Source organism: Pelophylax lessonae (assembly GCF_965119305.1).
Source record: "Pelophylax lessonae genome assembly, chromosome: 5".
NCBI classification, from domain to species: Eukaryota; Metazoa; Chordata; class Amphibia; order Anura; family Ranidae; genus Pelophylax; species Pelophylax lessonae.
In genome coordinates, this window is record NC_138772.1 from 180,704,723 (window position 1) to 180,721,130 (window position 16,408).

General features: G+C 41.6%; 1 protein-coding gene across 1 annotated transcript in view; it reads left to right on the forward strand.

The window, feature by feature from the left end:
• ULK4 (unc-51 like kinase 4) overlaps positions 1-16,408 on the forward strand; it is a 1,112,493-nt gene that overhangs the window by 887,261 nt on the left and 208,824 nt on the right. The window contains exon 35 of the mRNA XM_082258381.1: positions 3,608-3,793. Within this exon, the coding sequence (XP_082114507.1) occupies positions 3,608-3,793 (186 nt within the window). The remainder of the gene's footprint in view (positions 1-3,607; positions 3,794-16,408) is intronic.

The following is a 16,408-nucleotide window of genomic DNA, read 5'->3' on the forward strand; positions in this document are numbered from 1 at the left end:
TTTTACTCCAAACTGATGGCATTTAAAGAATTGGCTATTGATGAAATTGGGCACTGTAATTTTTCTGCACTCAGTTTTATGGCTTGACATGTTTGACATTTATTTATTCGACACAACGTATTCTTTTATTTTGTAAAAAAAAAAATTGGGGATTATGTTATTATGTTGTGTTTTTGTACAACATAAAAAATTTCTGCTTTTAGAAAGTATACAATGTTTTGGAAGTTTTAGGATGTTTCCTAGCCAACAAATGCATATTTTAACACATGTAAAAAATTCAGAAATTGCTGATGTGACTCTGTCATTCCTAGCAGTATTCCATGCAGTTTTGGTCTATGAGCAGATAGGAATGGCTCATGCTTGTCACAAAGCAGTTTAGTGCTGTCATCAGTGCTGTCTGAGGGCTGTTAAGGGAGACGTAGGGCCAAAGCTCTTTTGACCCTACTTCTCCTGTGGATCACAGGGGTGTACTTCTTTCTGCATTCCTGTGACACGCTTTCAGCTGACAACGGGCTAAAGTCTGTTGTCGGCTGATGTCACTCAGCCAGTCCAGGCTGTAGATTGATCCTAAGTTTACAGTTGGGATCCACCCAGATGCCTGGATTGGCAACTGCCTCAGCCTCTCAGCGAGCCGCTGGGAGACTGAGCCAGCCACTCCAACCCACTCCACAGCCCAGCGCTCCAGTGAGCGCTGGAGGAGCAGAGCAGAAGGCCAGTGACTGACAGTCACCAGCTCTCTGCTTACTGAAAACCGAGAATTGAGTGATCATCGGTCTTTGATCATTCAGTTCTCGGTCTAGAGGCAGCAGGGGACAGCTGCATCTGGGATTGGTGGTGAAGCCATCTAGATGAGTATGCATGTTTGTATTTTTAGATTCCTGAACTTCTCTTTTAATGCAGACTTCAAGATAGACTACACCTTGTGTAGCCTAGAGGACGACATATGGTAAGGTTACCAGATTTTCAAAATGAAATCCGGGGACACCTTATTAACCACACCCACAAAAACACTTTCCCTTTTGTAGACACCCCTGCCTCATATACTAAATAGTGACTCATATACCAAATACCTTAATATTTACTGTTTTAGCTGCCAGAAAGTTTTGTAATTATGCACAGCCAGATTTACACACTGGCCTCATTGCCAGTTCAGCATCCAGCTTCTTGTGTCATCGGCAGACTTGTATAAAGTACTCGAAATTTCTACTTGAGTAAAAGTACAAGTGCTCGATCAAAAAATTACTTGAGTAGAAGTGGAAGTGCTCGCAGAAAAATTTACTTAAGTAGAAGTACTAAAGTATTCAACATTTTTTTTACTTAAGTATTGCAAGTAGTTTTTTCAAAAAATTTGCTACTTAAGTACTAAAAGTAAAAAGTACCAGTAGTTTTGAAAAAAAATTTCTACTCAAGTACTGAAAGTAGAAGTACAAGTACTGTGTTATGTAGTTATTAAAGAAATAAGTCAAAAGTTTGAACATCATATTGTTTTTATTATTTCAAATGATTTATTTAAATGATTAACCTGTGTTTGTTAGTAGTTTCTTGATGCACTTTAAGTGCTGTAGCACCATTTATTTGTTTGTTTCATATTTTCTTTTTATTGGAAAGATTTGGTATAGCAGCTTTTATTATACACAGCCTTTATTTTCGTATGCGCTGATTAACAAATGACATTATACACATTTTTTTGACCTTTATGCAACCTACCATCTACTGTTCTGGCAGTGGTAATTTTTTTAAAAGTAACGAGTAACTATGCAGCACAAAAAAAAAATACTTGAGTAGAAGTATCGAAATCATCGAAAAAATGTAGTGAAGTAAAAGTAGAAGTAGGAGAAAAAAATTCTACTCTAGGAAAGTACAGATACCGCATTTCGGTACTTAAGTACAGTACTTAAGTAGTTCTACTTCGTTACTATACATCTCTGGTCATCGGTCTCCAGCCTGTTCACTGGATAATGAATCTGCATCATCACAACTGTCCAATGGCTTAGAAAGTATCAAAAAGATCTTTGTGGTTGTACATTGTGACTAAGGTGTATAAATTAATAACATACAGAATCTTTTTGCCTGGTAAGAGACTAAAGATATGCATTTCAGTTTCAAAAAGAGGAATAGATACAGAAGGAAAAATATATTTCTCTGCAACCAGTTAAGATTTTTTACAGTGCTTATAGAAATATAAAATCTATTGTATTCCCTAGTTTTGGTAAAACACAAAAACATTCTCTACCACGTACTTTTAATTCAAACTTCAAAAAAAAATTCACCCTGTAAGCTGTGAAATGATTTTTTGATTACGTTACACCTGAAAGGTCAATAAATCAATGGAAAAATAATAGCATGTGACTATAGATGTGTGTTATGTTTCACCACTGTTATCTATGGGATTGGATGTGCATAAGTGTAGACTTTGCAGGGAAAGGATTTAGAGTGTTACTTATCCGTATAGTCTGTGCTAGCAAAAAAAAAGGCAATCTGCTGAATGGGCTAAATACCTAAGGGCAAGTGCTCATTAATACAGTGGCAGTGAGTCTCAAGGCATGCATTTGGTTTGCAAGTGTGGTTCGGGGGAGGATGGGAATCAGCTTTGGTGGTGAGAACATGTGTGAGAGGGTGCATTGGGGTGCGCTGCAGTGTGAATCCATTAGCACTTGCTGTACTAGGGCACTGGGTGCCATTCTAAATTAATGGCACCACTCCGCTCCGTAAGAGGCAAAAGAAAAATTAGGTCTCTATGACTTAGAAATTCATGGTGAATCATTTTACCCCTGCGTTTTGCCTCTTCGTGGTGACTATGGGTAATCTGCTTTGTATCCCTACATTTTTTTCCTCATCATTCTGCATGGTCGTATCACACCTCTTTATGTTGCTGTTCATCTGATTCTCTGTACATTCAGTGATTTGTGGTACACCACATGATTCATATTATTTTTTTAAATGTGTTTGACTTGTTTTGATCCCTGAGTAGCATAATCTTTTAGATTTGTCAGGACGTTAGTAAATGTAGTGTTTGAGGTGACAAGCAGCATCAGACTACATGTAAGCAAGTTTCATCCAAATGAATTTGAAATTCACTGGCTATAATCTTGTATACTTTAACCCCATTCAAATAAGTAGGATATTGAGGGCATGACGTAGCCAGCATTGATTGGTATCATTTAGGCTCCGTTCACATGTCAGCGTATGGATCACGGGCAGAACCGCCGTGGTTCCGCCCGCGATCCGGAGATTATTGCAAATCGCGGGACGCCTGTGCGTTGCCCGTTGATTTGCAATAGACCCCCAAACGCTGAGCGATGTTGCCGCGATTTCCGCCTGCCGAATCGCGGTAACATCGCTCAAAAAAAAATTGCGGGACGCATTACGACCAAAAAAGTACAAGAGCTTCTTTGGAGCGTAATGCGTCCCGCGATTTTTTTTTGCGCGATGTTACCGCGATTCGGCAGGCGGAAATCGCGGCAACATCGCGATTTGCAATAATCTCCGGATCGCGGGCGGAACCGCCCGTGATCCATACGCTGACATGTGAACGGAGCCTTAGTTTGTTTACTATTTGTAAGTGGCATTTTTGTTATTTTAACTCTTACTTCCATTCCTATTTTAGCTGCCTTCAGAAGATACAGAAATCTTTGAAAACACATCCCAGTGCTTGTCACTGATGGTCCAGTTGTACGGTGGAGACAGCAAGGACAGTATGACTACAGATAACATGGAGAGCTTTGCTCAGGTACTGCTGGCAAGAAGAGAACCAAAGCATCAGAAGTTATTGCTGAGAGTAATTAAAAGATTGGTGAGTACATGGCATAACATTTATGTAAGTAGAACTTCATAGTGATTGTAAAGTTTTTTTTTTTTAAATTACAAACATGTTATACTTGCTCTATGCAGTTGGTTTTGCACAGACCACACCGGGTGCCACTCCTGTCAGCTAAGAACAGGAAACTTAGGCTACAATTCACATAGGCTCACCAAAATTGGACAATAAAAAATTGGAAAAACATTGCCTGGTCTAATGAATCTCGATTTCAGCTGCAGCATTCAGATGGTAGGGTTAGATTTTGACTTAAACAAGGTGAATGCATGGAGCCATCCTGCCTTCTATCAATGGTTCAGGCTTGTGGTGGTGTAACGGTGTGGGGGATATTTTCTTGGTACACTTTGGGCCCCTTAGTACCATTTGAGCATCGTTTTTCTGCCTACATGAGAATTGTTGCTGACCATATCCATCCCTTTATGACTACAGTGTACCCATCTTCTGATGGCTACTTCCAGTTGGATAATGCACCATTTCACAAAGCACAAATAATTTCAAACTGGTTTCTTGAACATGACAATGAGATCACTGTACTCCAATGGCCTCCACAGCCACCAGATCTCAATCCAATATAGCACCTTTGGGATGTGCTGGAAAGGGACGTTTGCATTATGGATGTGCATTATGGATGTGCAGCCAACAAATCTGCAGCAACTACGTGATGCTATCATGTCAATATGGACCAAAAGATCTAAAGAATGTTTTCAACACCTTGTTGAATCTATGCCAAGAAGAATTAGGGCAGTTCTAAAGGCAAAAGGGGGTCCAACCCTGTACTAGCAAGGTGCAACTAACAAAGTGGCTAGTGAGTGTATGTGAGAATAACTGTATGGCAACCATTCACATTCTTTATTATTTTCCAGAACCTGCACAAGATACAGTGGGGGGAAAAGCTAATTGGTTGCTATTACAAGATGTCCTCACAATGTTTGTTCTTCTCTCATTTCCCATTACATTTTGTCAGTCTCACTTACTTACAAACTATGAAAGGAAAGTGGCTGTATTGGCAATACGGCCAACCAGATATTTATTTATTAATGTTTTTTAAATCAGAAAGATCGTAAAGATGTACATCCGGTTGTATGCCTGAGTTGGTTCTGATTCCAAGTGTTTATACATGAAATTTCCAGGGGCATAGTTGTAAGGTCCATAATGCCTTTGCTTTTATAAGTGTATGTCCAGCCCAACTTTTTTGTTAAGTTTTGGATACATTTGGGAAAGATTAGTACCCCTGTTGTCTGCTTACTGCCATCTGGAGAAACCCCTACATTACAGCGATTTCCCATTACTTATTGTTCCTTTGGAAGCAACTTCAATTGGGGAAGTTGGGAAAGGCCACTTTTTATTTCTGCCTATGTCCATGCTGAGATTTTCCCTCACTTTAAGTCTGGTAAAAGCATTGTCATTGTGGCAAGCCATACCGGTGTAACGTGAGAATTACCTACCCCGTGAGAAAAACCTACCCTCGTCATTTCCGGCCAGGAACAGCTGAGCAGCGCAGCAGTGCGCATGCTCACAGCCCCGGATACCTAATGGAACAACTCAGGAGCTGACTAGTGCGCATGCGCACTAGTATGAAAATATCACGGTGTACCGTGAACAAAACCTACCCACGCCGCGGTTACATAAAACAGCTGTGCTGCAACATGAGTCATCTCCGCTCCTGTCCCTGTCACTTCCCTGATCTTGGCTAGTAAATATAAAAGCGGCTCTCGGCTCCGTGATTTATGTTTGCATACACCCGCCGCCGCTTTTATATTTACTATCCGAGATCAGGGAAGTGACAGGGACAGGAGCGGAGATGACTCGTATTGCAGCACAGTTGTTTAATGTAACCACTGCATTCCATACAGTGCCGTGAACCGGAAATGACGAGGGGTAGGTTTTTCTCACGGATAGGTAATTCTCACGGAACACCGGCCTTTGCACCCAGAAGATTACAGATATATACTGACGTAACAGATATATACTGACGTAGCAAAGGCAGCTGGAATATCACAGCTTTGGGTATTACAGATACTCTCCTTTTAGACTTGGTTCCCACAGTATATGCAACTTTATTTGTATAGCTTTCATGGTGTTCTGTGTTTTCTCTTACTTTTTCTTCTGTATATGTCTACAATTTTGCAATGCATGACTAGCTGTGTGTGTTTCTCACTGCTTCCAGGCCTCATGTTTTTTGATAGGTCAATTATTATAGTGGCCATTTCACAGTTAGGAGCATGTAAATGGGAGTGTGAGAAGCAGAACAAGGGCAAGAGTCTATGAAATGGAGAGCATGACTAGACACTTCTCAATAATATTCCTGTTACAAAAAACTAATGAAGGCTACAAATGGTGATCAGATGTGTTTTTTTATGTGAGTTCTTATATAATTTTAATATTGATTTTTTTTATTTTTAACCTTGAAGAGACACTATTTTACTTTGTTTCCCCTGTGTACTATATGCAATGCGTTCTCCATTTACGTTTGATACTGTGTTTTGTACAAGTGTAACTTCTAGTCTATTTATTTTAGTGCTTTTTCCTTGTCCTGTTCCTACAATAAAAGGAGCAAGTAAAAGTAGGTTTCTGAAACTGCTTTGAAAACCGGTATTATTGTACTTGCCATAGCAAGGTTAAATCTCAGCACTGACAAACCAATATAAGAAAAATGTCAAACCTTTTTTTAAATAACAGAACTCTCCTAGAAAGGCATTACTAGATTACATTTTTATAATGGTTCTAGAGGAAGCTATTACATTGTAATGTGTCTAGTAAACTACATCATAAGTTTATAACAAATGTAATCAGCATGTTAATGTTCAGTTCTACGGCCCATGGTTTGTGTTTTTATGTTAACATGGCAGATTCACTTTCAGCTCAAAGTAGGGATATAATTCTTTTTTGTGATTTTGGTTGCAAGAAAACCAATAGAACCCTTCATTACCTGTTTCATGCCGCAAGCTTGTACTTAGAGCCTCCATCACATAAATTCCCATTTGATAAACAGAACATTACAAGTACGGTATATTTCTTTTACCTCCTACATAAAAGTAACTAAAAAAATAAGACGTGACTCCTCAGCTTAGCGCAAAAAAGCAGAACAAGGTCCAATATTGTAAGATTGTTCATCTATAATCTTAGTAATGTGTAAAAAATATGGGGCATAGTTAAAAAAAAAAAAAAAAACGGAGAATGTGCCGCAACAAGCAGGTGAATCTTCCTGGTGCATATGTTTTAAATTACAGTGATTTATTCACCTGCAGTGAATGTTATAAATATACCCGTATGTGTGATATATGACCGAAGCACTGTGAATGGCTGTTTGGATATGAAATTTGGAATGTGTACTCCAAAAGCAAAGTGATCAAGGGCAATTATACCACTGCTGTGATTGCTCGAGATAGAGGAGGAAGCTTCCTTCAGATAAAGCCAAGTACACACTAACACACTATCAGTTTTTTTTTTTTTTTTTCAACCCAGTGGGCTGAATGAAAAAAAATCTTTAGAGCTTGGGAGGAGAGCCTATACTAACAACTAGTGATCGACTGATATCTTTTTTTCGTTGCTGATACCGATACTGATATTTTGGCCATTGCATATTGGTATTGGCCGATATTTCCGTACATTTAAAAACATTTTTTTTTTTGACAGGTACTGTTGTGGAGGGACCTGGGGGTCTAAAAGATCCCAACCCCCCCCCCCCCCCCTGCAAGTTTGGCTGTTTTGAATGCTGTCATTATTTTTTAATCTGGCGCCGAGTACCCAGAAGTGATGTTTATGACATCACTCCTTGGTTTTTACATGGAGCCATGTAGGCTGGTTTCCCGGGTCTCTTGGTGAGACTGGATAACTGGGCGAGCCGCGGAAGGCGGTGGGGGAGGGGGAAATGTCCCCTCCTGCTCCTTGTAATGACAGCCGAGCGGCTTCTCAACCTCATCGGTTGTCATTACAAGACAGCCGACCGTCGGCTATGGACGCCGGTACCGGGGTGATGCCTCTAGCTGCAGGTATCACTCCGGTACAAGCACTTTCTGAAATATCGGCAATATCAGTAACCTCAGGGGCCGATTCCAATATATCGGGGAAAGTGCATATCGGCCCTCGATATATCGGCTTTGCCGATAATCGGTCGATCACTACTAACAAAGCACCAACACCCCCCCCATGTTGAGGGCATGTGGCCTGGTATGGTCCAGGGGGGGTGGGGCCGCTCGCTCATCCCCTCCCCCTTCCTGCCCTACCGGGCTGCATGCTCGGATAAGGGTCTGGTATGGATTTTGGGGGGGCCCCACGCCGTTTTTTCGGCGTGGGGCTACCCTCAAATTCCATACCAGACCCGAAGGGCCTTGTTTGGAACCTGGGGGGGACCCCCACGCAGTTTTTTTCCCATTTTTGCCGTGGTGTTCCCCCTCAAGATTCTCACAGCGCAAGTCGCGCCGCAAATCGGATCATCCTGATCCGACTTGCGGTGCGACTTCCATTCAAATCAATAGGCTCCCATAGGGAACCATTGATTTTGAATGGAGGCAGAAAAAACGCTGCTAAAAGCAACGTGGCCAAATGTGCAATAACGCAAATGGAAAAAGCTACTGAAAGCATGTTTAACAACTGCTTTTTCCCGGCGTCAGAACTAGCTTTGCAGCACGTTTTTTCTAACGTCCCGTGTACATGGAGCCTTAAACTACAAATGCTGCTTAAAGGATACGTTTGGTTTTAAAAGAAACATAATAAATGCACATTTTTATGCAGGCAAAAAGATTTACATTTATAATGTTTTTGTTGCATGAACCTGTAAAGCATTGCACCTAAGATCAGCATATCGCTGGTGCCATGCAGGTCTCTTTCAGATCTGTCAGTGTATCGGCTTGCTCCTATCTCATATGAGCAAGTCAATACATTGCGACAGGAAGACACAATCCACAACCAGAGCGCTCACAGCGCCGTGGTAGTTCATTGAAAACTACAAGCCGATGCCCTCAAAGGCTGCCGGACCTTGTCGTTTTCCATTCACAGGAAATTGTGAATGAGTGACTCGGCCAGGCGGGCGGAGCCACATTTTTTTTAAATTGTGACAGCTAGCGGGGAAGGAAGGGAGCAGATCCCTGCTAGCTTTCAGATCGGGGAGCGTATTGGGCATGGGAGAATATGGGTGTAACATGTTATGAAAGGTAAACTTACCCTTTAATGCTGAAAGTGCAGTAATGTAGCTGGCAGATAGTTTGAAACCCAACCTGTGAAATTGTGCAGTCTGTATACAAAACAAAAACCCCATTTAAGGTGGTTGTAAACCCTTACATATACACAGGGAGATGACTTGACTCAGCTGTTACACAGAGATGAAACAAATCCGCCTACATACGTTGTATCTGTTTATCTGTAGCCCTCTCTTCTCTACATCAGTTCAAAGTGCATAATTTAAAAAGCTTGTCTGAGCTGTCAGAAAACAGGGGATGGAGAGCTGAATTTACACACTGCAGAGCTCAGTAAGGAGAGCTCTGAGATCTTATTAGAGGGAAGGGACACACACCCCCATTCTCATAGGACAGGAACAGAGCTTAGGCTGTCAATGACAAGCTGTGTGCTGAAGATCCCTTCCCTATCACCTTATTTATTTTGGCATCAGGAAAACTGATCAGAAGTGATTTATTCAGATAGCAGAAGAACAAAGCAACAGATAGAAATTACACTTGTTCACATGTTCTTCAAAATGTGCATTTAAAAATGCTTTTTTAAAGCACTCTGAATGCCAGTCAAAGCACCTCTCACTAAATAAAATGGTTACCTTACAGTCCTGTTCACACTGTTGCATTTGCTTTGCTTTGCAAATTACACCCTGTGGAGCTTTCTTGGTGCTTTAAATCATCTACAAAGCCTCCATAGAAGTCTGTCATAACACTCGCTAACAGCACCTGCAGCATTTAAGGGGCATTTTTTCAGAGTTAGCTTCACTTTGTTTTGAAGGTATTGGAGGTATGAGATATCCCAGGATGGACTGGGAAACCAACAAGTGAACTAGAAAGATATCAGTACTCACTGTTTTTCCCGAGAGACTCTGCCAGCAGCTCCACCGTCAGCTTCACTGGATCCTCTGCAGCACAGCTCCACACCTGGTTCACTAGGTTGACTGCTTAAGACCACCTTTCTCATACACAGCAGGAGGAGAGACAGCCATCTGCCTCCTCCTAGGACTCTGCTTCCCACCAAAGACCCCCTGTGACATGTCCCCTCGGCTTTTATGAGCAATCCCAGGATGCATTGCAAGAATGCCCTCCCACTGGGATTCCTACAAAAGCCAATGTGTCACTGGCTGGGTTTCCTCCACTGTCCAACAAACTCCCTCATTGGATAGAGTGGGGAAACTCCCTCAGACCCAGTGAATCACACCAGGAAACATGTGACAGGCAACCTAATAGATCAGGCTTCCTAATAAGCAGAAGAAGCAACAGATGCTTTTACCTAGCACCTACCTACATAGGAGGGTGCTACATCTATATATTCCACTTGTATGTTACTATTTTTCTGTAACCCCTGACCTCCTCATTAATAAAATTAAGAGAGCATATTAATATTAATATTATACCCAAAGAGCTTTATCACAGTAAGGTCTTCCGTGGTCTTCAGCATTGCATGTCATTTGTATAGGAATCGCACAGGAATCCTGTAAAAATGACATGCTAATTCAGTGTGGTGCAAATTGAACCATACATTATGTATGGCTCAATTCCCAGTGGACCCGCACCAAAAAATGTGCAGACCCTTTTTTTTTTTTCACACTGGAATCGGATTGCATGGGTCTGAACACCATCCGATTCCACAGTTTGCACTGCGTTTTGCAAAACTGATTTGGGGGTGTCATTAACTTTATTTTGACACCAGCAGTGGTTCGCAGAGTGAAGTGGGAACTGTCTGCGATTCTGATGCAGTGTGTGAACCCTCACAGGAATCGCTGCAGTTACAGCACCGCTTCATTGTGAACCCAGCCTAAAACCAATATGAATAAGTGATGACCTAATGGGAGCAATTTACCAATACTGGTGACGCAGAATCTGGTGTAGCTGTGCATAGTAACCAATCAGCTTCTAGCTTCAGCTTGTTCAGTTAAGCTTTAGGGCTCTTTCACACACTCCGTCCGTTGGACGGAGTCCGTTTTTCTCAGCGGGGGATCGAGCCGCCGATCCCCCGCTGAGCAGCAGGAGGACAGCTGTGTCTCCGCGCTGTGTGCAGAGACACAGCTGACAGTTCCCCATGCATCTCTATGGGGGAAATCGGATGTCAACGGACCGTCAGTCCGTTCTCACCCGATCCCATCCGATCCCATCCGCTGGAAGGATGGAAAATAGGGTTTCCATCCGTCCAGATTTGACGGATCGGATCGGGTCGGATGTCAGCGGACATGTCTCCGCTGACATCCGATGCCCCATAGGAATGCATGGGGGGACCGTTCAGATCCGCCAAAAAAACGGACAGGCGGATCTGAACGGTCCGCCTGTGTGAAAGGGGCCTTTACAATAAAACCTAGAAGCTGATTGGTTACTGTGCACAGCTGCACCAGATTCAGTGTGTACCCGTTTTAGTAAATCACCCACATTTACTCACTAGATGTTAGGATTGCTCATAGGATTATAATTACTAAAATGACATTATGAATATATTATAACATGTAAACATTCTGTTTTTGCTAATAAAATTAATTTAGAAAACAACAATAAACATATTTTTCATTAAGTTAAAATGAGCCAATTATCTAATGGTCTATAAAGGTAATATGCTCATTACTCAGCTATTTTAGCTTTTAAAAAAAGGTTCTCTAATATTGTACTGACAAGGTGAAACTGAAGGCAATAAAATAATGGAGAATAATACATTTTAGTACAAATATTCTTTTTCTTCTAGTTCACTCTTCCAGTAAGTACTTAAAGGTTAAATTACCCATAGGGAATCAAATCGATTTATTACAAAATCTTCTGCACTGTTCTCAGTTATGATTTCGCTGTATGGGGACCATAATAAATGCTGTACAATCCATCTAGTGCAGTGGAGTGGGCCAATGCTCTTCTTAATTTATTTATTGCAGTAGGAAGTGTTCATTGGCGTTTTATGCTTCAGTGACACATATTCTTCTCTGGTAATTACAACAAAAAAAGAAATGTGCAGGGTATAGCTGTCCTGGCTCACTCTGAGACCAGTGCCTTATAAAATGGTAAAAGGGCGAAGAGGGACTGTTCCACTCATGGCAATAGGTTGATTTGTATCTGTATTTGTATAACACATAGGGGTTAGGACACAAGCCTACAGCAACTAGCTAACTGAGGTGATTACCTTGTTTGGTGGACAAGGGAATAAGAGGGGACCTTACTTTGAGCAAGTAAAACCAGCTCTGATACCCTTGTCACAGCCCGCAATACCTCTGGCCTCCATTACAGGTTGACTTCACCTGAGCTGACTGGCCACATGCAGGCAGATACAAGTTGTACGTGCAATCTGGTGCACTCTAAGGGTTGGGGAGCAGTCTAGCAATTAGCACACACTTCAGGGTTTCTGCAAGCTAGATTCCTTGTGCTAATTACTCTTCCCACTGCCCATACTCACCTGCACACTGGACCAGCCTTTTTCAATCAGGGTGCCTTGCGTTTTTTTCAGAGGTGCCTTGGCAAAATGCCTAAAAATTGCCCAAAAACGTATACAAGCCAGCAGGGAGATCAAGACACCTTTTTTTTTTTTTTTTAGTTGCACAAAGCTACGGGTGCACCATTTCAACCTAAGAAGGGTGTTGATCACATACATAGCATCCTTGTGTACCCTTCCCCTGCCCCTCTCTGTCAACACTGGGGTCACATTAGCTAAGTGATGGAGAGAAACGGAGGGAGAGGAGAAACACTGGAATACTAATCGATACTAGTGTGCAAAAGTGTATTTGCTTTGTAAGAATAAATCACCTCTAATGTTGGGTGTCCTACATGTGTTGATGTCTCCGCATTATGTAAATCTATTGGAATAGTTTTTTTACATTTTAGAATGGGGAGCCTTAAGACTGTCCATAATTTTAAAGGGTGCCTTGAGACTGTCCATAATTTTAAAGGGTGCCTTAACTGAAAAAAGGTTGAGAAACACTGCACTAGACGAATGACTTACAATAGCTTGCCACCATCTAGCAGTTTGTCCGTTGACTGGTCTGTTAGGCAACTATACACACACACAGAGATCTTTGTCTGTCAGATCTGATAACTTTAAACTCTAAGCTTTTATCTGTTTGCACTCTACCAGCACACAGTGCAATTACATACAGATTAACAAAGAGCTTAGACTGAGCACACAGACACTACAATACATCAATCACTCTAGGGATACGTGTCCTAGAGAATATATAGAGGGTAGTTTTCATGGGATTTTAATGGTGCTAAAACAGAAATAGAACCAGAAAAATTGTAAAAAAAATTAACACATTTTATTAATACATCATTAAAATGATGTACATGTTAAAAAGTTAGCAACTTGTCATTTGTGAGGTCATAGGAGATTTTCAAAAGCTGTGATGATGTGGTGTCTTTCCCGATATGTTTCGCCACAGGGGCTTCCATGGGGGATATATTGAGTGGTTACCAGGACGGTCTCCCAATATTGCCAAAGCTGTGTAAAGGACACGAAAGGCACTGTGCAGCCACAGAGGGCACATCAAGACCAAGAACTCAAGCTGCTAAGCAAATATTTGGCCGAGGGTGCCAGATTTAAGCGCCAAAAGCTGGCTTAGAAGGATTTCTTGTGATCAGTGGCCACCCTCGGGGTTCCAACTGGCCCCTGCTTGGTAATATTGGGAGACCGCGCGCTGGTGACCACTCAATAAATCCCACGAGGAAGCACCTAGTGGTTAAACATGTCGTGAAAGACACCACATCGTCACAGTTTCTGAAAATCTCCTATGACCTGACAAATGACAAGTTGCTAACTTTTTAACATGGACAAAATTTTAACGATGTATTAATATTTTTTTATTTCAATTTCTCTGGTTCAATTTCTGTTGTGGCACTGTTAAAATCCCACAAAAAAACTACCCTGTATATATTGTATATCTAGGGATGTTGGTGCCTGTTTGAACCATGTCACCAGCCCACATCAATATCTCCAAACATATGTGTCCTAGCTTAGTGTACAGAAGTCACTTATTAATTTAATAATATATTATCCTAAAGGTGGACAGTGTACAAGGAGAAAGATTACAAAATACATAAAAAGGAAAATGATATACAAGGTTTGATAATTCACTTTGAAAATAAAAAGACAGAAATATAAGAAATCAACTTTTACTGTTTAGCATTATTGTTTATCCTGCTGGTGGGACACGCTGAGGTCTAGCAAGTTGTCTTTTTTATAACTGGCTCCATATAAATCTCACCATGTATATCTCATGCTCCTCAGTTTGTTGAGATATGGATGTAGGCAGGACTTTAACCTTTGGCCAGTCAACCCTGGGGTGGCACCTACTGTACAAACAAATGGCAACCACCCCAACCTACAACTTGCCTATGCAGCAAGGAGCATATGGAAGGGCAAGGCACATCAAAAACAAACAAAAATTCCCAGTTCACTTACCAGCTAGTCTGCAAAAAAATTAAAATAAAATTGAAACTGTCTAACAGTTCACGTTAAAAGCAAAGGTTTTAGTCGCAAACCTATGTGTAAGCCACAGTGCCGATGTCAAGACACCCCAGTATACTGCGGTCCTAACTATAGTTATGAGAGTCTCCCAAAATGGAGCACATATAGCAATGGATAGATTAACTGCTTGCGTCCGCCCGCAACGTACTGCGGGGCAAGCGGCCACTGTAGGCAAAGTGACATAACCCTAATGTCGCTGCCTATTTCTGGGTTTAGGGTGTGTGCATGCATGCCACCTGCCCGTCTTCCACTGCGATTGTACACAGCCGGAGCATGTTAGCAAGTCCCAGCCAATGATTTATGGCTGGGACCTGCTGATCGGCTGTGTGCAATCACAGCCCAGAGCTCTTGTGTTAGCAAACAACACAGCTCTGTAGAAAGAGAACAAATCTGTCATTTTCTCATCCATGCTTTGATCTTTTAGTAAAAGCAACGCACTGTACATATATTACCCATACTTAGGGCAAATATTTAACCTCTTGATCGCCCTAGATGTTAACCCCTTCCCAGTCAGTGTCATTAGTACAGCAACAGTGTATAGTATTATCAGTGATCACTGTATTAATGTCACTGGTAATGTCAGTGGCAGTTGGTCAGTTCTCCCAGCGTCAGTGTCATATTAAGCACTGCAGTATCTTCGCCCTGTTATAAATCACTGATTGCCACCATTAGTGGTATGAAAAAAAAAAAAAAATTCCAGTATATATACCATAGTTTGTAGGTGCTATAACTTTCATGTAATAAACACTTACAGGGTGTAACAGATCCCCAATACTTGGACCAGGTATTTCTGTCTTAGGTCTCCAGAATCTCACGTGATACAGTGATCTGGCCCCTCAATTCCCCCCAAACATCAGCCTAAGCTCGATGAAGGATAAAACAAAAGACACTTTATTCAACAACTCACTTCCAATATATACAGTCTCATGTGTTTGATTTCATTATCATATGCAAATGCAATTGCATACAGAACATAGTCAACCTACCTTGGCCATCTGGAAAGAGACAATAGGTGAATGAGACTGCAACATTATCATAATTAACTCAACAAACAACAAGCCCCCAAAACAAAGCTGAATACGCATTCCTAGAAGTGTAAATACAAAACCACCTCTAAACAGATGAAAGCAGAAGGCGTAGGCTCGCAGACTGCCCATCTTCGATTTCAAAACACCTCAGTGTCAATACACATCCCCACAGTAGACAATAGCTAAGTTTGACATCATTAGTATCTCTTTAGTCTCTCATTGTGTGGAGAAGTCCTCTGCTGCAACAGGCAGCTTTAGGCCTGTAACATTGATCCCAGTCTCAGAGTCTGTATCTTGGGGTGACATGGACCCGAGTCCAAAGCAACACCACTCCCATGGTCCTCCAGCATATACCCCCACACAGAGGTGCACTCCCCTACAAGCCAGGGCCCATAGTCCGTGGGCAGGAGTCTGGCCTCCACACACCTCCTGTAGCCCGTGGCGAACGTCCCAGCAAATAGGCGTTTGTCACACAGGGATTTTATTTTTTTTTTTTTTTTAATCATAAACATGTAGCAGAATACATTTTAGCCAAAATTTATTAGGAAAATTTTATTTCTTTTTTTTACATTGTTTATTGGATATGTTTTATAGCAAAAAGTAGAAAAAGTCTTTCTCTATCGCTCATTGACAGACGTAGTCCTCGGTGATTCAACACCCTCGGGTTATGCTGCCCTCCACAGGAGTAGGACTAGACAGGAAAGAAAATGCTCTGGCCACACCCTAGGGGCAGTCCCCAAGGGTATATCCTCTCTCTCTCTGCTACAGCAAATCAGTTTTTTTCTGTCTAGTCAGGAGAAAGGACCTAGATACCTTGCTGGGATCTTCGGTCCTGGCAGGATTTTTTTCTTAGAAAGATTTTTTTTAGACAGCCTTTTTTCTCCAGTGTTCCTGTGAGATCTTCAAGCAAGAAAGCTGAACTGGG